At 47.5% G+C, this 27,942-nt stretch overlaps 1 protein-coding gene and 1 long non-coding RNA gene across 4 annotated transcripts in view; one reads left to right on the forward strand and one right to left on the reverse strand.

The window, feature by feature from the left end:
* Window positions 1-27,942, forward strand: part of GABBR2 (gamma-aminobutyric acid type B receptor subunit 2) — a 312,749-nt gene that overhangs the window by 271,921 nt on the left and 12,886 nt on the right. Inside the window, exon 14 of the mRNA XM_036330236.1 lies at window positions 24,281-24,391. Within this exon, the coding sequence (XP_036186129.1) occupies window positions 24,281-24,391 (111 nt within the window). The remainder of the gene's footprint in view (window positions 1-24,280; window positions 24,392-27,942) is intronic.
* LOC118667268 overlaps window positions 2,285-27,942 on the reverse strand; it is a 40,221-nt gene continuing 14,563 nt past the window's right edge. Inside the window, exons 2-4 of one of the 3 annotated variants that reach the window (XR_004971205.1) lie at window positions 16,617-16,734; window positions 8,750-8,901; window positions 2,285-3,310 (exon numbers count right to left, since the gene is read on the reverse strand). This is a non-coding gene — a long non-coding RNA (uncharacterized LOC118667268). Of the gene's footprint in view, window positions 3,311-8,656; window positions 8,902-16,616; window positions 16,735-27,342; window positions 27,443-27,942 lie in introns of those variants that run through there. The other 2 variants (XR_004971206.1, XR_004971204.1) reach the window with 2 other exon arrangements.

Consider the following 27,942-nt stretch of genomic DNA (forward strand, 5'->3'; position numbering starts at 1 on the left):
GTGAGTTTCATCAGAACACAGAAAGAGGGACGGTTGTAGTTTATTTACTGCCGTATCCCCAGCACCTGAAAAAGTGCCTGGCACATAGTACACACTCAATAGATAATATTAGTTGAATACCTGAATGAATCTAGCCTTAGAGCCATCTTACGGGGTATTCTCCTGCAGACTCTACTGTCATAGTCCTGCAGACTCTACTGCCAAATCCTATCCTAATCCATCACTCTGCCCATCTCCACTGCTACCCCTGAGGTCCAAAGCACCACCATCTTTCATCACCTGGCATCCAGAAGGGGACGCTCTGAGCTAAAGCTACAGTTGGCACACAATGGACAAGAGGTAGGATGAGAATAAACAACCACCTTTATTGTTTAAGCCACTGAGTTGTTGTTTATTGTTGTTGTTACCAAAACTTTATAAGCAAGCTCTTGCTCTCACTCATTGCCCCTTCCAATCCATTCTCACATGGCAGAGGAATCTTTTTTAGATATAATTCACATACCATAAAATTCAATTTTAAAATGTATAATACAGTGGTTTTAGTACATTCATAATGCTGTAGAGCTATCCACTTTAATTCCATAAAAGTTTATCACCCCGAAAAGAAACCCTGTTTATTTTACCCATGAATCCCCGTATCGCCTTCCTTCCAGCCTGTGGATTTGCCAACTCTGGATATTTCATATCAATGGAATCATAGAATATGTGGGACTTTTTTGTGTCTGGCTTCTTTCAGTTATCAGAATGTTTTTAAAGTTCCTCCACGTAGTAGCATGTATCAGTTCTTCATTCCTTTTTGTGGCTGAATAATGTTCCCTTATATTGATATGAGAGTCCTGGTGCACAAAATTCGTGCACTCGGAGGGTTCCCTCAGCCTGGCCTGCACCCTCTCACAGTCTGGGAGCCCTTGGGGGATGTCTGACTGCCACGGAGGCGGGAGAGGCTCCCACCACCACTGCTGCACTTGCCAGCCGTGAGCTTGGCTTCTGGCTGAGCAGCACTCCCCCTGTGGGAGCACACTTACCACCAGGGGGCAGCTCCTGCATTGAGCATCTGCCCCCTGGCGGTCAGTGTGCGTCATAGTGACTGGTTGTTCTGCAGTTCAGTCAATTTGCATATTAGCCTTTTATTATATAGGATACCACATTCTGTTTATCCATTCATCAGTTGATGGATATTTGGGTTATTCTCACTTTTTGAATTCCACTTCTATTAACACATTTCGTGCCGCTCAGGAGTTTTCTCGTGTTTCGTGCGCCATCTGTTAAGGACTGCTCACGAGTGTTCTCGTTTTTCACGCCCATGGAAAAAGGAGCGAATCTAGATACTTATGTAAATTTTGTTTGGTCCCTCTTCATAGAGGAAAATGTTTTGCACAGTACCATACATTAAAAAAGTACTAGGAACTTTAATTGTTTAATTGTTTTGCATTATGATGATTTAATAATGTGCAGTTTGCCCAAAAACATGCGGTCCCTGGCGTATGTCTTAGAGATTTCTATGCAGTACACAATGTGTTAAGAATGCTGTTATGGGCATTCATAACAAGTTTTGTGTGAATATATGTTTTCCATTCCCCTGGGAGTGTGTGTGTGTGTATGTATGTGTGTGCAGAATTGCCTGTTCACATGGTAACTTTGTTTAACATTTTTAGGAACTACTAAACAGTGCCAGAGTGGCTTCACAATTCTTCATTCCCACCAGCAATGTATAAGGATTCCAATGACTCTACATTGTCACCAACTCTTATTTATCTTTTTTATTATAACCATCCTGCCGATGTGAGGTGGTATATCATTGTGATTTTGATGAGAATGACTATCAAATGACTAATGACATGGAGTATCTTTTCATGTGCTTATTGGCCATTTGTATATCTTCCTTGGAGAAATGTCTTTTCAAGTCCTGTTTTTAATTTAATTGTTTGTCTTTTTGTTGTTGAGTTATAAGTGCTCTTTATATGTTCTGGATATTATACCCTTGTCAGATACGTGATTTGCAAATATTTTCTCCCATTCTGAATTGTCTTTTCACTTTCTCAATAGTATCCTGTAATATACACAAAATTAATTTTTTAAAATATATTTTATTGATTTTCTACAGAGAGGAAGGGAGAGGGATAGAGAGTTAGAAACATCGATAAGAGAGAAACATCGATCAGCTGCCTCCCACACACTCCCCACAGGGGATGTGCCTGCAACCAAGGTACACGCCCTTGACCGGAACCAAACCTGGGACCCTTGAGTCTGCAGGCCAATGCTCTATCCACTGAGCCAAACCCGTTAGGGCTACACAAAATTAATTTTGATGAAGTTCAAAACGTATCTATTTTTATATTTATATATTTTTATCTATTTACCTATATTTTCTTTAATTGTTTGTGCTTAGGTATCATAGCTAAGTAACCATTACCTGATCCAGGTTATGAAGATTTATTACACTTGAGTTTTCTTCTGAGTTATATAACATTAGCTCTTATATTTAGGTGTTTGATGTATTTTTAGTTAATTTTTGTATATGGTGTAAGGTATTGGTACAAATTAATTCATTTGCATGTGAATTTCTAGTTGCCCAAACACCATTTGTTGGAAAGAGTATTCTTTCCTCATTGACTACTCTTCTAATGCCTATTGAAAATCAATTGAGCATTGATGTATGATTTATTTCTGGCCTCCCAATTCAATTCCATCAATACATATGCCTATCCTGACGCCAGTACCACACTGTTTTGATGACTGTAGCTATGGTAAGCTTTGAAATTGGGAAGTGTGTATCTTCCAACTTAGTTCTTTTTCAATATTTTTCTGGCTATTCAGGGTCCCTTGAAATTCCAGATGAATTATAGAATCAGTTTTTCTATGTCTGCATAAAAAGCAGTGGGATTTTCTTAGGGGTTACACTGAATTTGTATAACAATTTGGGAAAAATTACTGTTAACAATATTAACAAGTCTTAACTGGCCTCTGACATTCTGTCTCACCTTGCCCTGTTTCTCCATCACATCACTTATCCCTGGTGTTCTCGCCTGTTTTCTGTCTTCCTCCACTACAATGTGAGCTCCATGAAATAGGGCCTTGTATTTCTTGCTCAGTGCTTCATCCCTAGCATGGGGTCTGGCAGGCACGTAGTAGGTGCTCAGTATATGTTGCTTGAATAGACAAGTGAATGATGAGCAAAGGAATGCATGGGTGAATGAATGAACAAATGAACAAGCTTCCATATCATGACTCTTGTCAGCATTGACCACCTCTGATCAGGTGATGCAGTTGCCCCGCAGCTGGCTTAAATTATTAGATGAATATGTTGAGTCTGAAAAGAAAATTAAATAATATTTTAAAAAGAGGAAGGCTTTTAAATGATTTTAAAGATAGTTTAGATTTGTGGTTCTTAATTCTGGCTACATCATCCAGAAGAGATCTTTTTTAAAATATTGGTACTCAGGTCACACACACACACACACACACACACACACACACACACATACACTGATTTCATTGGTTTGGAAAGAGGCCTGGACATTGGGATTTTTTAGAAGTTGCCATGGGTTCTAGTGTGCAGCCAGGGTTGAAGCTCTCTGGACTAGACCTCCACCAATCTCAAGGAAGGGCCTAGGACTGCAGTTAGGATACCAAAGTTAGAAACAGATTCAGGACAATACTTGTAAGGCTAAAGTATAAGAGAAGAAAAGCCTGAATCCAGGAGACCTGAAGTCCACATGGTGTCTTCCCAACCCTCACCCCCTCCCCAGCTGGAGAACATGATGGTGACAAATGACATGCAAACTCAGAGAGAGGGCCACCTGGCAAGATTCACCTGTGCAGACCCCACAGAGCTTAATGAGCCCCCAGTGTCATGTTTTTCTGAAAATCCTTAAATCATCAGTTGAATAATTGTCTCCCCAGTGGAAGACAGAGAGCAAGGAATAGGAAAAAAGGAAAAACTACAAGATCTCTATTTCTGCAGCATTGTTCACTGCAGGAGGGAGGTAGCAGGTGAGCAAGTCCAGACCAGAACTTTAGGTAAGTTAGCACACTGCCCTGCAGTTGCAGGAAGCCACCAACCACAGAAACCACAAAGGGCCAGGGAACCACAGTGTCCAGGCACCTCGGCACCCACAGTGGCTCTGAAATGGAACCACTAGCCACTTGGTGAGATGTTCATTATTTTCTGCCATTGGAGTTTCTCCATAAAGTGGATTCAACTCTAAATACTGAGTCATTTTGACCTTGACATAGGACAGAATACTTAACATGACCCAAAGATGCTCAATTCAGCTTAGAGGACACTGAGAGAACTTGTGGGCCCCTCCTAAGAGCTCAGGAGACAGCAGTCATCTGGGGGCTGCCCAGTTCTCAGTGCCCAGCCCGCGCTCCCCCGTCCTCCAGACTGGAACCCTCACCCCAGGTCTGCACCACTTGGGTACAGGTACCCAACGGTTGGCAAACACATACTGTAATAACAAGAGTGCCTCACGTTTCTGCAGCAGGCAGTTTACAAAGCACCTTGACATCCCCACTTTAGAGAGGAGGAGCCTAAGGCTGGAGAGGGGAACTCACAGGCCTGAGATGACCTGGCTACAATTGGACTGTCCCCAGCCAGGCCATGTGGTGCTAGATAACTGGGGATCTGTTCAGCTGGGATTGGTCTATTAGCCTATTCATACTTCCTGCTTCTTTCCACATCAGTTCTGTGTTCTACTTGGTTTTGTTTTAAAGAAACATTCTCTTCAATGATGCTTTCAAAATTATTAGCCTCCATTAAGTGTAGATGTTTAACCCTCTTTCACATCTCTGCTTATCTGGGTGCTGTTGCATAAGAGTGAAGCACTTAGCAGATATTCAAATCTGGCAAATGACATCGGAGGGCATTGTGCCCCAGTCCAGCCTCATCCTCAGTAGCCATCTGCTTAGCATCTATCCAGAGTTCCAAAGAAGCTGTGTAGTCTTGGTAACAATAATGGCCATAGCTTTTGTTAAGTGCATACTGTGTGCTAGTCACTGTTCCATGTGCCTTGCCTTGTCAATTCAATCCTCACAACAACCCCATGCAGTAGTTACCATTTATCCTCAGTCTATCGATGAGGAAACTGAGGCACAGAGGGGTTAAATAGCATGCCCACAGTCACACAGCAGGTAAAATTGGTAGCATGTAGCCCTTACTGGTCAAGCAAATGGACTCTGGAGTTAGGCTTAACTTTAAATCCCAGCTCAGCCACTGACTGTGTGAAGTTAGATAAGTGTAGTGGGTTGAGTTGTGAGCCCCCAAAAGATATACCCGCATCCTTAACCCTAGAACCTATGACTATAATCTTACATAGTAAAAGGGTCTTTGCAGATGTAATTAAAAATCTTAGGACGAAATCATCCTGGATTACTTCAGTTGGCCCTAAACTTAATGAAGAGTGTTCTTCTAAGAAGAAGAAGTAGAGAAGATACAGGCACAGAGGAGAAGGTCAAGTGAAGATGGAGGCAGAGATCAGAGTGATGCAGCCACAAGCCAAGTTGTGCCTGGAGCCACCAGAAGCTGGGTGAGGCCCAGGATTCTCTCCCAGTGCTTCAGAGGTAGCACAGCCCTAGGACACCTTGATTTCAGACCTCCGGCCTCCAGGACTATGCAAGAGTAAATGTCCACTGTTGTGAGCCACCCGGTTTGAGGAAAGTTGTTACAGCAACCCTAGGAAATTCATATAGTAGGTGACTTTGCTTCTGAGGACCACAGTTTCTTCATCCACAATATGGATCTAGATATTATAATACCCACCTTATAGGTCTTTGGGGAGAATGAGAAAGGATAGTGCCTTAAAGGACTTACCTGTGCCCAGGGTGTCAATGAATGCTAGCTGTTACATGAAGCATCATTTGTTATCTGGCCCTTGGCCACCCTGCCTCTGAGTCTTCTCAGAGCTAGTCCCTCATCTTGCTATTTTCCTGTATCTGGCTCCTTGTCACTGGGCCCCCTGAGGCCAGACCAGCATGGTCCTGGCTCAGGAATCTCAAAGGAATTGAATCCGACTCCCAGACACAAGCTGCAGACCCCACTCTGAGCCATTATTGCCAGAGCTGCCAGAGCGAGACTATGAACATCCCACATGGTGTTTTCATATTTCACCCAAGAAGTCATTTACATGAGTCAGACACAGAAGGCTCAGAGAATTCAATCGAGAAAGGTAACTCCGGGCTGTAGTGAGTTCTGCCAATGGGTACGGAGGATTTTCCTATGTCTGCTCATCTCTTTCTTCCTTATCTGCGTCTTACAGCAGACAGGAAGCTGGCTGACGAGAGATGGCATGTTCATACCAATTATTAAAAAGATATGGCAGGCTTCTGGAAATGCATTCCCATGCCAAGGAAATGCAGTGTGTTCACCAACCAGGCTCCTGCACTGTGAGCTTTGGAAGAATGATGGGGTAGCCATAAACACTACAATCTAAGATTTTCATCCATATCTGCCACCTCCTAGCTGTGTGACCTTGGGTGAGTGACTCACCCTCTCTGAGCCCCAGTGCCCATAAGGAAATACCTATTCCTCCCTCACAGGCTTACCATGAGCATAAACTGGGACAACATGTTCAAGTGCCTAATGCTAAGCCTGACCCACAGGACTTTAATCGTTGTGCCTTCTGTTCCCACTCCCTGACTCAGAACTTCCTGACTCCATAAGGAAATTTTAAAAACTACCTTGCCAGCCTCCCAGAGAGGTCTTAAAGAGCAGTGATGCATGTGGGGTAGGTACACCTTCTTATGCACATTCACCTACTCCACTTCTTTAATCCTCACAATCACTTCAGCAGAGAGAGCTTTGTTCCCATTTTGCAGGTGAACACATGTTGGTACAGAGTCAGTGATGGGTTCTAGAACACCCAGGTAGCATGAGCCCCGGGGGTGGGGGGGTATGGTGACCTGTTGGTGAGACAGGCAGAGGCCTAAGGCCCAGGGCTCAGGGCATGTTGATGAGGGAGGCACTGTAGCCCCATAACTATGCAGCTTCCACCTGAGGGCCTAGGAGGACCTTGGCGTGCCAGGAACAGAGCTGGAAGATGGCCAAGGAGGAGGAGGAAGAGAAGGGGCCTCCAAGGAGGGTCACTGTTGCTCTCTTAATAATCACTTGTCTGTGTAACTAGTGTTGACTCAGAATTTCAGAACTTGAAATGAATTAAGAAATCACCCAAACAGACCCCTCATTTCTCTCATGGGGAAACTGAGGCACAGACTCACCCAAAATCCCAGAGCCCAAGACTGTCGATGAGCTACCATCTTTCACCTTCCTCAGATGCCTGCTCCAACTTCCTGCTCTTCTCGAAACACCCCAGGAATCAGACACAGGAGAAACAACATGATGGGATTCGAGTTTGGTCTGCCTTTCTTAATGAAGACTTTGAAACATTTTCTGAACTTTTATGTTATCAGGGAGCTTTTCCTTGGGTGGATTGCCATGGGTGGATAATAGTGGTAACAGCTGACCCTGTTGGAGCCATTCACTCGGGCCACACACTGGCCTAGGGGCTTTACACAAATCTGTCCATTCAGTCCTCAAAATTATGAAGAGGTACTATGTTTAGACCCATTCTACAGATGACAACAATGAGGTTAAATAGTTGCTGCAGGTCCCAAGTGGCAGAGTTGGAACTAGAGCTCAGGCAGTCTGGCCCCAAGATTGGCACCCTTCACCACCTTGCCTTTGACCATACCACCTGGCACAGGTCTCCCATCCTAGTCTAAGCACCTCCCACATTCTCAGTGACTGGATGGCTGACTGATTGCTTGAGCTGATTATTTTGCCAGGCAGAAGGTCGACAGCAAATTCTAGGCCCCAGCCTCACTGGTATTTTTGCAGTTAGTCAAGGCCTATTTATTACTCAGAGAATATTTTGGGGTCTGTGATGAAAAAAAAATGCAAAACTTCATTTCACTTCCCTGCTACACTGCTCTTTTTTTTTTTTTTTTAATAGCCCTCTCTTATCAGCCTCCTGGCAGCTTTTGCGTTTCCTGTGCATGTTAATTACTTTATTAATTACGTTGATATCTTTGGTTCTGCCCAGCATATCTTGGTGCTTTTTGTTTCCAATGTGCACCCATTCTGCCTTGTTCGTTGGCATATGCATGCCCAGTTTCCGTTTCTAAAAGGGATTCTTTGAGCCTCGGTAAACACATGGCTTTCAATTAGTCATGCAATCATCATTCCCGTTTTCATCTCAGCCACGTCACTAATAGAGTGTTTTTAACATTCTCCCAAATAGAGGCGCATTGTGTGAAGTTTCTGACATTGTTCCTCAATCCTGTTTTCTCTCCAGGTTACAGCTCAGAGAACCTCACAACCTAGGACTGAGTGACATGATGAATGGGAAGATGTCCGGGGTGGGGAAGGGAGTTGAACCCTGGGGTAGACAGAGAGCTAGGGCTTTGTGAGATTAGATTGGAGGGTGACCTAAGACCAATCCTGGGAGGACTTGAATGTTACGCTGAGAATTTCAGACTTTAACCTAAAAGCCAACATCCTCCCCAAGCTTATGGCATAGAATATTAATCCTATTAGCTATCCCAAAATAAAAGGGAAGGGGGGGATTCCATGATCCAAAAGTTTAAGAAATCCCAGAAACTACACATCTGCCTCTTAGGCTTTAGCAAGTTAAAGGCTCTGAAAAGTCCTGTAGTTTAATGTCTTAATTAAAATTTTTAATTAGCATTTCCAAAATTTCTTTGACCATGGAGCCCTTTCTCGGGGTGCATGTTTACATTGACATATTCTGACCGTAATTTAGGAAGTGCTGCTGGAGGGGCGAGGAGCCTTGGTGGATTTTGAGCAGGAGGGAGCATGCTTAGAGTCTGACTGTGTTGAAAGGTGGCTCTGGCAGGCGATCCAAGTCGGGGAGACCGGAGGCAGGAGGAGAAATGAGGCAGGCCCTGAAGAGTTCAGACAAAATGAAATAAGGATCTAAACCAAAGTTTCAAATGTTTCAATGTTTTCTTTCCATTTCATTTCAAGCTGCATTGTTGTCTTAAAATTGGAAAATCAGTGTTGCTATAATAAATCAGAGCACAAGGATTTTACTCAGGCATAAAATCTGAATGAGAAAAGCAATCTGTGCGATCTTTCATCTTCAAAGGAAGCATTTAGCCCAACAGGGTGTTGGAACACAATAGCCATCTGTTTCTGCAAATCACCAGAGTTCATAGAGGCTTTCCAATCAGATAGACCCAGAGTCGGGTCCGAGGTCCATATCTTAGTGGCTCGGCACAAGCGGCTTCACTTCTCTGTGTCTTCGTTTTCCCATGCAGTAAAGAAAAACATTAATCCTTTTCTCATAGCTTCAAGGATTGCATGAGGTGACATGTGCAAAGTCCTTAGCACAATGCCTGACATGTGATAACATACAAACAAATGTAATTGCCCTTCTATATCCTTCTATATTAGTCAGGATAGGCTGGGCTAAACTGCCTTAATAAAGAACCCCTAAATCTCAGCGACAAAATGCATCAAAGGCCTATTTCTCTCTCATACAAAGTCCGCTTATAAATCCAGGCGACCTCCAGGGGATCCCTCCTCCATGAGGCAGCTCAGTGATCTGGGCCCAAACATGAGGCCGCACACAGATCTCTTGACAGCTCTTCTAAGCTTCAGCCCACAGGGTCAAATGTCACTTCCTTCCATAGCCCATTGGCCAGAATTAGTCATGTGACTCCTAACTGTAAAGAAGCTGAGACTGTGGGTGAACAGAGGGGATGTCAGGGGAGCACCAGCCTCTGCCACTCCTTCATTCCCTTTGGTCAGTCCACCAAACCTCTCTGAGCCTCAGTTTCCTCATCTGTAAAATAGGCTGATACTTCTGTCCTACCTTGCATGGGATTGTTGTGGGGGCATATGTGATTATGTATGTGGAAAATGCTAAGTTAACGTTAGAGATGTTTATATGCTTACTTTTAGCTGTGCCAAAGCTGTATCACATCTTTGGTTCATAGGAAAAACATACAACTTAAATTCTTCGTAAATCTACATTCCTGTTCCTTTTTTTTAAAGATTTTTAAATAGATTTTTAGAGAGAGAGAGAGTAAAGGAAATGGAGAGAGAGAAAGAAACATCACATGAGAGTGAAACATAGATCAGCTGCCTCCTGCATGCCCACTACCAGGGATGGAGCCCGCAACCAAGCATGTGCCCTGACCGGGAATCAAACCAACAACCTTTAGGTGCGCAGGTGATGCCCAACCAACTGAGTCACCCAGCCGGGGCCCTACATTCCTGTTCTTATTCCCCAACCCTGTCTTGGCCCTGGATTGCCCACTCCTCCTGCCCTGCTAATTTGAATCTTTTTAATTTTTATTTATTTTTATTTATTTATTTATTTATTTTGGTGAGATTATTATGACCACGCACCAGTAGCCTTTAGTAGCCTGTTTTTGTTTTGGTTTGGTTTGGTTTCTTTAAAAATCTTTATTGTTGAAAGTATTTTTTTCCTCCCATTGACCCCTTATAACCTATCCCTACCCCCTGCTCCAGGCCTCCACCACCCCATTGTCTGTGTCCATGGTTATGTATAAATGCATACAAGTTCTTTGGTTGATCTCTTCCCACCCACACCGACCCACCCATGCCCACCTTCTGAGATTCGACAGTCTGGTCCCTGCTTCTGTGTCTCTAGATCTATTTTGTTCAACAGTTTATTCTGTTCATTAGATTCCACATATGAGTGAGATCATGTGATACTTATCTCTCTGGCTGGCTTATTTCGCTTAGCATGATGCTCTCCAGGGTGGCGTATTTGGGGATTGCCCACTTGGTGACACATCCTGCTTGGAAAAGGAGACCCTGGAGTGTCCTGAGGGATGACAGGGCCACCAGGGCATTTCTCCTGGGCAGCAGAGAGAACTCTTGGGTTCTGCCTCACAGGATATATGGTTCTTAGATCCCTAAGGAACAGCCGGTGTGTGTGTGTGTGTGTGTGTGTGTGTGTGTGTGTGTGTGTGTGTGTGTGTGTTCCAAGCACCAGTATTCCGGGTGCATAGGGCTCTAGGCACGGGAGGGGACACCACTCTTGTCCTATTCAGATCCCCTTGGAGATCTCCCAGGGGGAGAAAGTGTGGCAAGGATGGAAAAAGAATAAGAAACTGTTCCATGTAGGAAAGAATGATGTCAACCCGCAAAGAAAAGACTCAAAAGGGCACAATCCCTGTCTCTAAGCTTCAGAGGGGCTGTCCTGGGGCCAAGGGAGGAGCAGGGCCTACAAGGCAGAGCTGGAACCTGGGGGAAGTTCTGGTGGTACAGATTTCAGCTTAGGATGAGGAAGAACATATCCCAAAATGAACTGGGCTTCCTTAGGAGGTAGTGAGTCTCATCACCAGAGCTGTGCAAAGAAAGGTTGGACGAGCTCTTAGCAGGGACTGCACACTGAGGAAGGGAAGGGAAAAACACTTGAGTGTCTTCAAGCCCAAAACTTCTGTAATTTCACAAAATAGGATAATTGAATGGTATGACCTCAAAAGACATTATATATATATATATTTATATGTATATATTCGTTCTTAATGGATGTGTGTGAGATGAGTTGAGAACAGCTTTGAAGTTATAATGAATTGGAGCATTACGTTCACCCTGAGGACTTCATCATGGGTGCAGAAGAGAAAGCATGGGCAGGGGACAAGGAAACTGGCCCAGACACACAAGCCCTGCTACAGAGTGAAGGGGCACGCACACGCTCCCGGGGCCTGTGGCTGCCCGGGGACCCGCGCGCACAGCCAGCGGAGGCACAGCACCAATTACAACATCCTATTTGGGAACAGTCTTTGCAACACTGCACTTTTGGGGCTCCCAACCCATGTGCCTCCCTGAATGACAACAGGCAAATGAAACGGATGCCTTGTTCTTGTGTGCATTACCGTGGGCGTGTGTGTGTCTGGGCAGTGCAGTCTTTTGTCTTCCGGGCTCTTGCTTGATGCTCAGAACAACCCTCAAAGCAGGTGACTCCAGCATTTCTCAGAGGAGAACCTGGGGCTCAGAGTGAGCATGTGATGGACCTGGGTCCCAGCCCTGGTCCAGAGGCAAAGCCAGCGGCTATCCATTACCCAGGGCACTGCGGTGTTACCCTGCTGCCTTTTAGCCAAGGGCAAACTAAAATCTGAGCTGCAGCAGGAATCACAAGAGGGAACACTTAAGGCTTGTCCAGGCAGCCAGCTGCCTTTCTCCTTGCTGAGCTGAGACTCCCAGAATTAGTCAGAGTTCCAGGGAGGAGCTCGAACAACGGAAAAGGCCCTGGACTAGGAGTCAGGACACCCAGCTCAAGTGCCAGGTCCTCGGATTTCTTGCTGTGTGACCTTGGGTGAGTTACAGCCTATTCCTGGGCTCAGTGTCCTCTACGCAAAATGGGAATGAGACTGATGGCCCTCCTAAATGCCTAGGGTTGTCAGGCAGATCTAATGACATTGAAAACCATTAGATTGAGCACATGTGCACAGCAGTGGTGGCCTACAGTAGCTCGTCCAGGACCCCACGTGCTCCAGCTTCCTGACTTAGAATATCTTCACACCCTTGTCCTGTCACCTCCCATCTCACACCAAGCAGGGAGTCGCGTGAACTCCAGCCTGGCCATGCACTGCGTTAGCAGCGGACCCTGTGAGAGGAAGAGAGACGCGCCATGGGCATAGTCAGACCAGGCTGAGAATGGCCAGCTCAACTGCCAGGGGGTCTGGGCAGTTCTGGATTTGTGTATAAAGCCAGGGTTTGGGGAGTTAGGCAGACCTGGGTTCAAGTCCCAGGTCTGTATTAGAGCCCACTGCTGTGGCGATTATTTGGATGAAATGGGACAGTGTGTATGTGTGTATGACATCCTTAGCCCAGAATCTGGCACACAAGGAGCAGTCAATGACGGGGGGAGAGGAGGACAATTGGTGGAGAGGATGGTGAGGGTGCTGAGAGAGGAGGGGCAAAAAGTCAAACACAGAGGCAGTGGCCCTCCCCTAAGAGACAGGCAGGAAGCACTGGGGCCTCAGAGAGGCGGGATGAGAGGATCTGGGGGGATTTCACAGATGAAGGAATGGGTGCGGTGCACACAGTGGTGTAAGAAAGGGCCTCTCAGGACCAGGACACAGCACAGTAAAGGACCAGGAGGGGAGGGTATGGGGCCCGGCCACAGATGAGGCTAGTGATGGGAGTCGAAGGTAGAGAGTTTTATGTGGGGTCCAGTCACAGAGGGACCAAATGACTATTCCCTCGTTAAGCTCTTGTTATTGTTTATTCTCAGAGTTTAATTAAATCTCGGAATCTGACACGATAGTATCAGCATCTTTGAGATGCAAGTTTCCCTTCTCTTCATCTCCTGTGTCTCTCTCTGCTCTGCTTTCCTTGTTCTGTTTATCCCCCGGCCGCCTGGGTCAGTGCCCCTAAAGCAGTGATGGCGAACCTATGACACGTGTGTCAGAGGTGACACGCGAACTCATTTTTTTTGGTTGATTTTTCTTTGTTAAATGGCATTTAAATATATAAAATAAATATCAAAAATATAAGTCTTTGTTTTACTATGGTTGCAAATATCAAAAAATTTCTATATGTGACACCGCACCAGAGTTAAGTTAGGATTTTTCAAAATGCTGACACGCCGAGCTCATAGGTTCGCCATCACTGCCCTAGAGCCTCCCCAGAAGCCCTGCATGGGACCCTCCCGCCACTGCCTGCTGCCCAGACTGCAAGCTGTGTGGGGTCAGGCCGGTCCAGGGCTGCAGGAAGAAAGCATGATTCTGCTCTCAGGGTGGAGGTGGTGTAGCCACAGTCGTTCCCACGTGCACCCTGGGAAGCCGGCCTGCGGATTTCTGCCCGGCCGGGTTGGGGCATGCAGGGTCCAGGCATCCTGGTCCTGCTGAGGGTGGGGGAAACCAGACTCCAGGAGCCGAGCCTGGGAGAAACGGGCTTCCATCTGGTGCCACCACCCCGGAATCACCAAATGTTGGCACCGAGGGCCCTCAGAGGGGAAAGAGCTTGCTTGCCCGAGATTGGCCACCAAACCTTTCCACTCAATAATGCTGCTTCTACAAAATCAGGTGACCGTGTGAAAAGTTAACCCATATTTCTGCGCACCCCAGTATCATCTGGGACCTCTTGGTTCTTGAGATCCGGGAAGAATTGCCTCACACCCCCAAGGTAGGGAGGCCCTGAGCCTACTAAAGATTTTGGCCTTTCTGCAGCCTTTCCTTAGGCGCAGTCCAGTTCCTGGTTCACAGACATTGTCTTTGTTCCTCCCCACATCACCAGGGCAAGTCTCAAGCCATCGCCAGGTTCACCAGCATCCCCTCTTGCTCGTCAAGCATTTCCTGAGTTTTAAATATGTTTTTGTTGATTTCAGAAAAGAAGGGAGAGGAAGAGAGAGATAGAAACATCAATGATGACAGAGAATCATTGATTGGCTGCCTCCTACACCCCCCCTACTGAGGATCGAGCCTGTAACCCAGGCATGTGCCCTGACCAGGAATCAAACCCTGATCTCCCGGTTCATAGGTCAATGCTCAACCACTGAGCCACACCGGCTGGGCCATTTCCTGAATTTTAATAGAACTTCAGAAGGTGCAGAAATCTGAGGGGAAGGACCATGTGGCCCAACCAGCTTCCCTCCTTCTCCTGCCTCTCTTCTTTCTCACCTCTCTCTCCTCCCACCCCCCTCTCCTGGTTCCCGCGGAGGTTTGGGCCTCCTCGGAATGCTAGGTGCACAGGGCACTGCCCTTCCAGAGCCGGCACTTTCCTCCAAAGCCATGGCTCTCCCTGGGGGAGCTCTCCTCCAGCCGCATCTCCTCCAGCATGAGAGCACAACGGGCGCCTTCCTCACGCACATCAGCTGTTCTCAGTCACCACTAGTCTCTCCTCACTTCTTTGCCAACTTAACAAGAAAAGCTGTCACACTTACTTCAAAGTGTCCTTAAAATTACAAGGTCTTCCAGGCACTCACTTGACTCTGGAACAAGGCCTGGAGACCCGCTGGACTGGCAGCCCAGTCGTGGGGCATTGGCAGACACGCCAGGCTCACGAGCAGGCCCTGTGCTGCCCAGTGTCTCGTTTCCGAAAGGAGCCAGAAATCTGGGTGTTCCAGTGAAACCACCTGAGTTTTAGGTACTGACCTACATGCCCAGGCAGCAGGGATGCCATCACCACATTCACAGTGTGTCTCGTGGAAGCCCCCCATGACCCAGCCCCTCTTGGCTGTGGATTCAGCAGCCATACCTGTGAGCTCTTCCTGCTCAGGGCTTGCCCAAGGGCCCCAGAGACAGGCCCAAGGAGAACAGGGGCATCCCTGAAGGCCCACCTCCACAGGGATGGGCACAGAGCCCAGCCACAGGGAAGGGAATGACAAAAGTTGAGATGCACCTCCCACCTACTTTGCTTGGCTTAGGTTTAGCTTGGCTTTGCTTCTGACTGTGTCACCTTAAGCCTATTTCCTCACCTATAATGGGTGTAAAATTCCTGGCTCCTTCACCCTGAAGGTCTGCCCTGAGGTCAAAATCAAAGAGAAATCCCAGTCACAGTGGTTCTCAACCTTCCTAATGCCATGACCCATTAATACAGTTCCTCATGTTGTGGTGACCCCCAACCATATAATTATTTTCGTTGCTACTTCATAACTGTAATTTTGCTACTGTTATGAATCGTAATGTAAATATCTGATATGCAGGATGTATTTTCGAATGACCCCTGTGAAAGGGTCATTCGACCCCCAAAGGGGTCGCGACCCACAGGTTGAGAACCGCTGCAGTAGAAGGCTTTATGAGCTGCAAAGGGCTAGGAATGTTAGGACCTATCACTGCACTTGTCAGCCCTTAACTTTCCCACGAGGATCCCCACCCCAGCTCTGACCCTTATACAACCACAGAAATTCATACTAGATTCCAAGGTCAAATTAAGAGTGCTTCTCTGATCAGGACCAAGCAGGGATCTGCTGGCCCACTGGTGTCCTAATGCTGAACTCAGGTTCCCTCTGCTTCTCAGCCAGTGCCCGGCCACCTCTCCCACCCCACAGACATCGAGTGAGTGGCTTTGGACCCCATGCCTGCTGCTCTGGACGCTGCCCCAAGTGCACCTGAGCAAGGTGCACAGCACCGGCAGACTGGATGAGTCCAAAGTCAGAGGGTGGCCCTCATCCAGCTCCAGAGGGCTGGCGAGGCAGTGCTCAGAGCCCAAAAATGTAAGTCCGGATAAATGCTGGCTGCTGGGCAGTCCACAAGGCTGGCCCCTCCTGTGCCAACCCACAGCATGGCCCAGGGCACAGGGCATGGAACGGGTCAGGACACCTGCATCCGGGTCTCCATTCAGTCACCCTCTTGCTAGAGTCCTTCCCTGGGCCTGTTTATCCACCTGTAAAAAGAGGAATTGGACTGGTGCATAATCCTCTATGTTTGGAAATGGGGAGTCAGGAGAGGGAGATGTGGACTGTCACAGTGACCAGAAGACATTCCTGGCCATTAGTGCCCTGCACTGAATAGGCAAGTTCCTCACAACAGAGAACCGTGTCCCCTCCAAAGAAGACAATGCAGGAAGTGCCCCGTTGAGAAACCCTGGTAGGTGATCTCACAGGTCCCTTCCCGGCCTGGGATTCTGAAAACATTCACTCTAACTCGTAATCAAACATTCTAAAAAAAATTCTTACCTTGAAACGACAGCTTCTAGCTTTGCTGCCTCAGAGATGTGGGGCTGCTGCTGTTGAGATAAGCAGCCCAGCCCAGAGGGATCTGGAAGGTTCCTCCCGGCTCCAGCACGCTGTGACTCTGCAGTGGGAGATAATGATGACGGGTTACACACACGGAGCGGGCTTGCCACTCTCTGAAGCCTGCTATTCACCCCAGTTACCTCCTTTGATTGTCTTGCCGATGCTGGGAGGTTGCAGACGAGGAAACAGACTTAGAGATGTGTTCAATGTCATACAGCTGGACTTGGGGTCTGAACCAAGTGCCCTTTCCCCTCCCTGCCCAGGCTTCCTTGATGAGACCCCCACCCCCGTTGTCCCCAAAAGAGGCTGTGACTCAACTGCTTTCCCAGGAAAAGAGAGCATCTCTAGACTCTGCAATGCAGCCCAAAGGTTAGACATCCTCTCTCCCCAACCATCACATTTCTATACACACACTCACCTTCCAATTTTACCACCTATTTCAAAAATCAAATTTGAAATTTAAAAGAAAAGCTGGATGGCTCAGGGAACAAGTTCTGAGAGAAGCTTCTGGGAACTGGTCAGAGGTGGAAGGCACCTGCTCCTTCAAAGAAGCACTGGCCAGCCCCAGCCGGTTTGGTTCAGTGGATAGAGCATCTGCCCTCGGACTGAAGGCTTGCAGGCTCGATTCCATTCAAGGGCACCCACCTCATTTGCAGGCTCACTCCCTGGCCCAGGTCCAGATGTGTGTGGGAGGCAGCCAATCAGTGTGTCTCTCTCATATCAGTGTTTCTCTCCCTGCCCCTGCTTCCACTCTTTCTGAGAATCAATGGGGAAAATGTCCTCAAGTGAGGATTTTTTTTAAAAAAGGACTGGTCAGGTGGGGGCTTGAGTATTTGAGCCACCCACATAGTGGGAGTATGAAAGATCAAGAGCCCCCTGGTCACAGGAAGGCCCATGGCACCCTTCATGTCCTCCACCCAGACTCCCCCCTGCTCAGACCCACACAGGACACACAGAAGTACTGTATTGCAGGGTCTGGCCAGGGTCAGGACATATAGATACTCTGTGTCAGAAGTGTGTGAGTGACAAAGGAATCTTCACTCTTAACTGAAGATCTGCTGAGGACCAAATGTCAGCCTGGTTTAAGATCCTCTAACCTGAGGCCTGGCCCAGCACAACAGTGTCCCCCTGAGAGCATGTTGCGACTGCTGCATCCAGACCTGCTGGCCCGCCTGCCGGTTAACAAGCTCCCCAGGTATTTGTGTGCTGGCCCCTCACTTACTACACTCCAGCCACACCGGCCACCTTTTGGTTCCTAAAATATGCCAAGGACTTTGCCATTTAGATCCTCCTCACTTGCTGTTCCCTCTCCGAGGAATGGTCTCCCCCTAGATTCTCACATAACTGGTCTTCTCATCATTCAGGGCACAGACTAAATGTCACCACTGCAGAGGAGCCTTCTAGACTATCTGATATGCAGTAGGTGCCCCTGCTAGTACCCCTCAAAGAAACTTGTACCTCTCTGTAGGAACACATTTCACCATTGTACTCAGCTGTACTGTGTGGTTCATCAGCCTTCTGTGTCCTCCACTAGGCTGCACTCTCTGGGAAGGCAAGCATCCTGTCCATCTCGTATACCTGGGCCCCAGCATGGAGCACAGTGCAGGCACACAGTAGGCTCATGAGAAACATTGATTGAGTTAGTACAGTCATCCCTCCATTATTCAGGCTCACATTAGCTATACTGTAAATTAACCCATGGGTTCATGCTGCAAATGAGTAACCAGGATCTAAAAGAAAGTGGAGACTTCCCAAGGTCACCCAGCAAGTCTATAGCAGGACCAGGGCCTCTGACCTTTCAGGACCCAATGCCTCAACCCGTGCCCAGACACTCTCCCGGTCGTTCATGTATGCAGCCTGACAAAGCAGGATGTTTGCAGGGGCCACTGACCTACATTGTGAATAATTGCATCATGCAGAGGGACTCTCAGGCCAGCTGCCCTCCTTTCAGTGCACAGATGGGGAGACGTTTCCCCAGCAGCTTCTGCAAGCCTCCCGCTGAGCAGCGGCTGGACCAGGAGTCAGGTGTGAGCCCTTGGAGCCCCGGCCATCACAGACAGCCTTGGCCTCTCTGCTGGGCACTGCCTGTCAGGCAGGAAGAGCATTTTATCGGCTTGAATTCAGCTTGCAGCACCAAAGCACAGCCCTGACAGAGCTCCAGGGCCTTCAGGGGAGGCCTCTGTTGAACGTGTAGTAATTAAGTCATTCCTCTCACTAGCCACACCTCACTGGTTATGGAGCAGGTCTGTACCCACTGGCACCTTGGAAGTTGACAGGGTGCTTTGAAAGAGGCGGGGAAGGTTGGGAAGAGCATATGGTGAGGGAAGAAAGACAGACCTGGGTTTGAATTTCCGCTCTGACACTTTCTAGCTGGAGATTTGGGGCAAGTTACTTAACCTCTCTGTGCCTCAGTTTCCTCATCCGTAAAATGAGTAGCACTTCTTTTTGAATTCTTATGAGGCTTTGACAAGATAACTGGTGTAGGGGACGCAGCTTAGCAACTAGATGTCGTTGTCACTCATGACAAGCAGCTCTCGGTGCCCTTAGGGCAGCTGTTATTGGTGAAGTCCACCCACTCTCCTCTGAGGCTGCTCTCATGGAATCATCCTGATCTCACTAGAATGGAAGACCTGTGAGGACAGGGGTCTTGTCAATCCTGCTGCATGCTGCATTCCCCATGTCCAGAATGGTACCTGGCAAGTGGCAATGTTCGATAGTTATGGAATGAATGAATGAATGAATGAATGAATGAATGAATGAATGAACGAACGAACGAACGCTTAGGTAATTACCCAGGTGAGCAGCAAGGAAGGAAGGAAAATAAAGAACAAAGCAAGTTAAAGTGCTTGTAGGCCAGTGTCCAGAGCAAGGGAAACATTCCTAGGCCAGTGGAGGCGTGTCCACAGCTGTACAGGGCAGTGGGCCTGAGTACCAGCTTGGCATCTGTAGGGGTCAGTGCCCTGGGCTGCATGGATGGCCCATAGTAGGAGCAGGGTGAGTGGAGAGGGCAGGTACAGCCTGGGCTCTCCAGCTCAGTGGCACCCCCACCCCCACTGCCCTGGAAGGGAGATGGGGGTCCTCCAGGGTGCCTGGAAAGCTAACCTTGTTTAAGGCCAGTGGGTGCCTTCTAGAGTAGTACAGGATGCTGCTGAGGGCTTTGTCACCTACAGCCCCACCAAGCCACAGAAGTAGCTCTGTGTCCCCAGCCCAGGATCATCCACAGCTGCTGGGTGGGTCTCTCCGCACAGTTCTTTGGTGTCCTCTAGTGGCGCTTTGGTGCACGGCAATGACTCCAAGTAAGTGCTCAGGAGATGGCCGTGCTGCACATCTCTCCCTCCTGTGACTGCTCAGACCACTCTAAACTTGTCTCAGGTCAGGCACATAAGACAAGAAGAGGTGTGGCTCTTCCAGTTTGCTTTGAGATTCAATGCAAGGGTCTTTTTTTATCCAGAGTCCCCATCTCCCAGCCTGAACCTGAACTTCATCACTCCTGAAACCACCCCCTCCCCCTGCCATTCTGATGCGTGATCAGTGTGCACAGACCTGTGTGAGGGGGATGTTCACTACCAGGAGACTGTTGTGCTTATTTATGGATCTGCGCCTGTGGACTGGGAAGATGTGTGAAACCTCTCTGCCCACTGACTTCTCTGAAATCTCAGCAGGCCCGTGGTTTTCCAGTGCCCTTCTAGCTTATAGAGATGGGTGAGGGACTAAAAGACCAGATGTAAGAATTAGCATTCCAGGATTCAAAGAGATCAGAGCAGACCAAGATGGGGACTGGGATGGGGAGGGGTTTACTAACAAGGGAAATGTGACTATGCTGGAATGTCAGCTGCAGAAGAGGGAAGACCGAGCTAACAACAGTTGGATGAAAATTATCTGACTGGGTCTTAGTCAACCCTAAGGAACATCTGAATCACCAGTGGAAGGTTGTTACTTAAAAATGCAAGGAGGTCTGGAAAAGGGTGCAGGCGGACTTTCACCAGGTGGTTGAGCTCAACCCTAGGACTCTAGATTAACAGTAAACTCAAGCAGGCAAAAGGACCAGGTCGACATGTGGGAGGAGGTGGTGTGTACCTTCACTGTGGGTCTCCCCCTTCTAAAGGATGGTGTGCAGGCTCAAGGAGAGAGAGAGGTTGAGGTTATTCTGGGGAGCCCAGGAGGAAAGACCAATGGGTGGAGGTGCAGGAGGAGGTGGTTCTGGTTCAGTAAAAAAACTGCAACCATCTCACCAATAGTGGGAAGAGGGGTCTGTCACAGGGGCATGCAAGCCAGACAACCATCGTCAGCTTCCTGTGTATAGTTATCATTACATTGAACAAGATGTTTGCCAGAATCAGTCCTCTACACATAGAATCTAAGAGGCCATCATAAATTAGTGCCTTTCATTGCATAACAGACACGGTCACCTTTAATGGGTTTGCTATTCATGCATGGCCGCGATGGGCCTGTGCTACTGCATTCCAATGTCTGCTTGGTTGTCAGATATTAAGAGAAACTCAAGTTCTGCCACAAAGTCACTGTTGACCTTGGGACCACATTCCTTCTCAGTCTCCTTAGTTAAATAATGAAAGGACTTGAAGAAACTCCCATCACCCTTAGAATCCAGGCAGCAATGGAGGGGAAATCTCTGGCCTTGGCCACTCTGACTGTGGTTTCTGGTAGCCACCTTCCCATGGGTATCTCTCACTGGTACCCACTGCCACCACGACAGAGGCTTCATGACCCTCCCCTCCCCGCTGGCACTCCAGCCCGCATGTGCACTCAGCGACCATGGAACCACAGAAGCCAAGCTAAGGCTTCCTGTGGCTTAGGACAACACAAGGGAATCAGGCCTCAGAGAGCATGTAGCTGGATGATCTGGTTACAGGATGGCCTGTGCCCAGGGGTACCACCACTCCTGCTTCCATGTGGGAGCACCGTCTTTCCCCAATTCACAGGTGCCCAGGCCATTGCTGCCTCAAAGCTCAGGCCTGGAGAACAGAGCCAAGGGAAATAGGGGTTCCATCTTCCACCTGCCTCAGGCCCGCCTTCTACATCACCAAAGTGCCCCTTCCTCCTAGTGATTGACCCTGGGAATGCCTAACCCTTCCCCTCCGGCATATGACTTCACCCTGGGCCTCAATAGGACAACATCCTGAACATACTTCTTTGATGAGATACCGTTATTGGTATCTGTTCTAAAGACAAACAGATATGCAAAGAAATCTTCAACTTTACTTAATAAATTTCTTGGTAGTGTATGGATGTAGCAATTCTGAAACTGTTTTGTGTTTATTTGTAGGATTAAGCAAATGAGAATATTTTGATGTTATTGAAAACCAGTGTTCACACTGTAGAAGAAGAAAGATGTAAATATGGAAATAGAGGGGAGCAAGCAAGAAACCTGTGGTGTTAGAGCTTATATATACAGGGTGTCCCCCAAAAATGTATACAATTATTAAATATGTGTGTATACATTTTGGGACACCATATATATTTATAGATAGATGATAGAAAGATATAGATAAAATTATGATGGATGGTTCATAAATACATACATACGTACATATATTCACACATAGACCTAAAATTAATGATACCCCAGAAACCATGAACACATCTAATGCCCAGATATTGATTTCTAAATACCAATCTCTGCTAAAAAGAAGCAGAACACCTTGGGAAAATGGATGATTCTAAGACTGAGGGGAAAAAAGTGTGAGGAGACCTTGGAATATCTTATGCCAAGAAGTAGAAAAGTGCTCAAAAAATTATGGGGACATGTTGAAGAACACAGAAGGCAGCCAGCAGCGAAGGGGTTTCCATTAGCCAAATCTGGAAAAATTTAAGCATCAAAATTAAAAAGACATATTACTGGATAATAAGACACTGAATTAAAAAGAAACCTACAAGTCTATACTGATACACATTTTTAAAAGTGAGCCGTAAGGAAAGATGTTGTGTACAGTACAATGCCAAGTATTTCAATAGAATCATAGTGTTAGAAAATCACCATTTTCAAACCACCAAAATAATGTGACTCAGGTAAGAATCATCAATGGATGCTGAAACCACTAAGTTAATGTTTGTGGGGGAACAGGATCTCACACAGGCACAAAGTATCTCCCACAGATTATTTATTAATTATGAGAGGGAAATGGTACCTTTGAAGCAGAAAGTCTGGCAGACAGCCCCTCAACCAAATGATCACAGTTAACGTCACCAGTAATAGGACAAGATGCCATCAAGTGCCCCTGAAGTGAAGCACCGAGAAGGCCAAAACATCACTTACATAGGATTCCTGCCAAGAATGCCCAACCTAAATCTAATCATGAAAACACATTCAGACAAACCCAAATTCAGGGACTTTCTACAAAATAACTAAGCTGGAAACTTCAGAAATATCAGTGACATGAAAAACCAAAGTAGGCTCAGGAACTGTTGGAGAGTAAAGGTACGACAAGCAAATGCAATACATGGTCCCAGATTGGATCCTGCTTTGGAAAAACCACAATTGCCTAAAAGGACATTATTAGGCCAACTGGTGACATTTGAAAGTGGATGGTAAATTAGGTAATACACTGTGTCAATGTTAAATTTCCTGAATTTGGTTAAGTGTGTGTGGTTATGTAAGAGAATCTCCTTGTTCTGAGGAAACACATGCTAGATATTTAGGGGTGAGGAGTCAGGATATCTGCAACTTACTCTCAATGATTCAGGAAAAGTACATGGTGGGGCAAAAGTAGGTTTACAGTTGTGAGCATGTAAAGCACAGAGTTTATTCTTGTACTATTATTTGGTAATTATTGTATTCATTTCCATATGAACAACCGTAAACCTACTTTTGCCCCACCCTGTATATGTACAGTATATATTTTTTCTTTCCCTGAGTGTATTTTTCTCCTTTTGCTACCTCCTTCCTGATTCTCTCCCAGAGGTTTCCAGTTCTAATTACTGAGGTTGGGTAGGATCCTCTCTATCATCCCTCTTGGGCAGAGCACTCTGCTCTAGGAAACCACATAGGTCTCTGACCAGCCTCTGGATTGGCTGCCTAGAGTCAGGAGCCCACCCCTTGTCCAATCAGCTCTGGCCCCAGATGGGTAATGCAGCCACCAGAGCTCCTTTAATGGGGTGGTGGGCAAGAGGGTCTCTTTAGAAGGGCTTGGCAGTAGATCTAATTGGCCCAGCCAGTAGATCTGTATCTGCAGCTCCCCAAGTTCATTCCAGAGATACCTAAAGGACTCCTGACCTAATTTTGTGCCTCAATTTCCCCCTCTTTCAACAAATGTTATAGATGCTGGCTCTGGACCAAGTCTTGTATTAGGTTCTAGGGGCACACAAGTGACTCAGTCCCTACCCTCAGGAGCTCTGACTCATTTTGGAAGGGCATAACAAACATATATAACTTTAGTACAGGCTGAATCACAGCCAACAAACAGAAGGCAGTCAAACTCGCTGAGGCCCACCCCCATAGGAACACAGGTGGAAAAGAGGCGGATCCAAAAATCCTGATGGTGGCACTAGCTGTGGCTTATGGGAGGGAAAAGCGCAGTCAGGTAGGGACCCGGTTGTTGGAAGGGTGCCCAGTGCCATCCCTGAGTTTCTGTTTTTTCTTTGCACAGCCGGACCCAGCAGGACGAGACATCTCCATCCGCCCTCTCCTGGAGCACTGTGAGAACACCCACATGACCATCTGGCTTGGCATCGTCTATGCCTACAAGGGGCTTCTCATGGTAGGTGCAGAGCAGGAGGCGGAGTGCAGGGAGATGCTTCCCTGTCACACTCTGTCTCCTAAGGGCCTCCAGCAACATAAAAATAAGAACCCCCAGGACTAAGCACTTGCTTTATGCCAGGCCCAGTACCTGCCACAAGGTATGGCAATTTCCATAACAACCCTGTGAGTTGGTGTAAATAATGTATTCATTAGTACTTCACTGAGGAATACGCTGAGGCTGTTTGCCCAAAGTCACTCAGCTAGTAAGTGGCAGAGTCAAACAAAACTTGGGAGCATGGCTCTGGCAGCTGCCTCTGTTCCACTCCTGGAGGGCAGTGTGTTAACATCTAGTGCATGCTCACATCCGAATTTCACTGGATCCTCTAAATCCTTGGGAGGTTACTGGACTCATCCAATTCTGTAGATGATGAAAGTGAGGATCAGAGAGGTTAAGTGATTTGTCACAGGCCATCTGGTAACTTTCAGTCCCAGAACCTAGCACTCTTTCCACTCTACTCATCTGTTAATATCAAAGATCACGTACCAAGTCCAGTTCACACAATTGTGGAATGTCGAGGTAAGGAAGGCCTTGAAAGGTGATCCCCACCTTATCTTATCCCAGATTGAGCCTTGAATCTTCTCTCCACATGCTGTGAAAACTGTGCCTCCACTTAAAACCCCTGCAGTGACAGGAAGCTGCTGCTACACCCTCCTCAGATCTTCCACAGGAAAGTTAAGCCACCATCTGCTACTGTGTGGCCTCCACTTAGAAGTGGAAAGTGAAGCCCCCTCGAAAAGTCCTAAAATAAACTGGGATTCCTTACGCTGCTCAAATGCTTCCACGCCTGCTGCTGCTTCCGAAACTGTTAGTGGTCAATCCTGGGTCCTTCAAGGGGCTACACGAGAAGAGCAGGTGTTAGGGGACCCTCGGCAAAGATTTCCCTCACTTCACACTAGTTGAGACCCTCTTGTGCTTCCATAGAGGTCCTTTGTGAACAACTGGGCTGCCATCTGAGTCCCATGAGGTAATGACCTGGAAGTGCCCACAGGAGGTTCCCAGAATGTAAATGAGTCATTAAAAGACCAGCCTAAGGCCCTAGGCTTGGGAAGGGACACACTCTGGGATCCTGGGCACCAGGGCTGTCAGAGAAGTGGCACAGACACGAGGACAGCATCATCACCAGTGGGCGAAGCAGCCCCCTGGCCCACGTAAGGAAGGATTTCATATGACAGAGCAGTGTTCACAGATGTGATGGCGCCCCTGGGAAGGAAGGAGCCCTGTTACAGGAAATGTGCAACTTCCATGACTTGAGTTGCCCCAGCCCTTGTTGAGTAAAGAGAGTGAAACTAGACTCTTTCCAGGGTCCCTTCAGCCTCCATGTTCTTGACCCTGACTCTGTGAAATTAGATTATGTGAATCAGATCGACTCTAAACTGGATTTATCTATACTGTTTGGCCATTCATTATCTTCCCCACTTACTTCCAAAAGTGGTTGGAGATGACTGTATCTCTTCCAGTAAAGCTAATACCAATCAGATCTTCTCAATAAAACTGTAGTTGACAGCACGAATCCTTTAGTGTCCAGTGTATGCAAAGAAGTGTGCACAGCCCTCCTGGCCCTTAGGGTTTATCACTAAAAGCCCCTCTCCTAGTCCCTCCTGCACTTGAACCTCAGAATCTCACGGCTGGAAAGAGCATGCACAGCCCTGTAGTCCCGCTCTGCTGTCAGATGTTTCACCATCCTCACACCGCACAGCCCATCATGAACATTCCAAGTGTTCTTTCTCTCACTGCTTCCACACCTCCCGTGATGGAGAGCTTACCCCTTCAAAGCAGCCTGTACCATCCATGGATGGCGTCTTAGTTTCCCGTGGCTTCCATAACAAATTACCACAAACTGGTGACTTAAAACATCTCACAGTTCTGGAGGTCAGAAGTCTGAAATCAAAGCAGGTCAGACCCCCTGTCAGAGAGAGGAGACCTAGCGCCCATCTAGCCCTGACACTCACTACCGCGGGGCCTGGGCCTTGCTCAGCCTCTTCGTCCCTGTGAGATGTGGCAGCCATGCCCAGTGCCCTTGTGGGAGGAGGGGGCCGACTTTGAGGGAACCAGCACAAAGCAGACCTTCACAGCTGTGGGTTCTTTCCCTCATCCGTGTCTGCTTCCTGGGCTTCTGGTTCCCCATTTTAAAAGGAATTTTTTAAAAATAAATCAGTTTGTGAGATAACACACTAAGAAAAGGAGAGGAGAACAACCATGACTGTATAACATAATACCAATTACAAAATGCCATTTACATTCTATATAGGACATTTCCATTTATAATATGCTTTCACATCCACCCTCTCACTGCATCTGGAAGGAAACCCTGTAAGAGAGGTATTTTTATTCCCATTCCACAGATATTGAAACTGAGGTCCTGAGAGGTGAAGTGACATGCCCAGAGTCACACAGCCAGTGGACAGCAGAGCAGATTCCAGATCCTCCGGCCTTGTGCCAGCCACCCTTCTGCCACACAGCATCGCGGTGCCAAAGTAAACCAAACCCCAAACCATAGTCCCTCACTGTGCTGCTAAGTGGCTCAGGCAGATGACCCATGCCCCAGCTGCAGTGAGGAGATCTCAGCAAAGAGGGCCTTTGTGGGAAGGTCTCCTGGAGATGCTGCACTGCAGAAGCCCCTGCTCAGTCAGCGGTCTCGGTCGGCTCTCCTTCCCACCCACACACTTTTCTGCCCTGCATTTTATCTGTACTTCCTTCTGCAGCCTGCCCTGCCCTTAGACCACCTGTGAAGATAAACTCTCAACACACCGCTTCAGATTACATTGGAGTTCTACCTGCTCAATTCTGTTGGGAGATACTGGTTAAGAGTAGATCTGCAAGGGACCGAAAACCAGAATAATAGTGGTTAAAGGGACAGTTAATTTCCCCCTCAAGTAAGCAGTCTCGGAGAGGTGTGGGGGCTCCCTCACCTGAGCTCCTTGCATCTGTGGGCCCCCATCTTCATCATGCTGCTTCCATGTTGTAGTCCAAGATGACTTAGTGGTCTGAACTCCACCTGTTCTACTCCATCTATTAGGAAGGAGGAAAAGAACATCTTTCTCTTTAAAGACACTTTCCAGAGCTTGTACGTACTTGCGCACACTACATGGCATTGTCCAAAACCTAGTCATGTTTAGGCTAGGAAACACAGTGTCTATTCTGGGTAGCTATGTGCATTGTAGGGTAACAGAAGTCCCAGACACAGGGGCTCCTGCTGGTATAATGGGAAAAAGACTGGACTAAACTTCTAGAGACACGGTCCACTTTGGCCAGCGTGTTGCTCTGTGGCCTGGGATAAGTCCCTTCCTCTCTCTGGGCCTCAGTGTTCTCTGTAGAACGAGGGGAGATGGTGAAGATCATGTCTGAAGGTCCTTCCCACTATGGCTCCTGTGGGTCTGTGCATGAACCAGGGGTGGGGGCAAAGGAGAACCAGACAGCTGTAACACTCCCGATCGGCACCCCCAGACTCAACCAGGGCCGTGAGCGGAGACAGGCGGTGACCTCCAGAAGACCTGGGTGATAGCTCAGCC

Source organism: Myotis myotis, unplaced genomic scaffold (genome assembly GCF_014108235.1).
Source record: "Myotis myotis isolate mMyoMyo1 unplaced genomic scaffold, mMyoMyo1.p scaffold_m19_p_12, whole genome shotgun sequence".
NCBI classification, from domain to species: Eukaryota; Metazoa; Chordata; class Mammalia; order Chiroptera; family Vespertilionidae; genus Myotis; species Myotis myotis.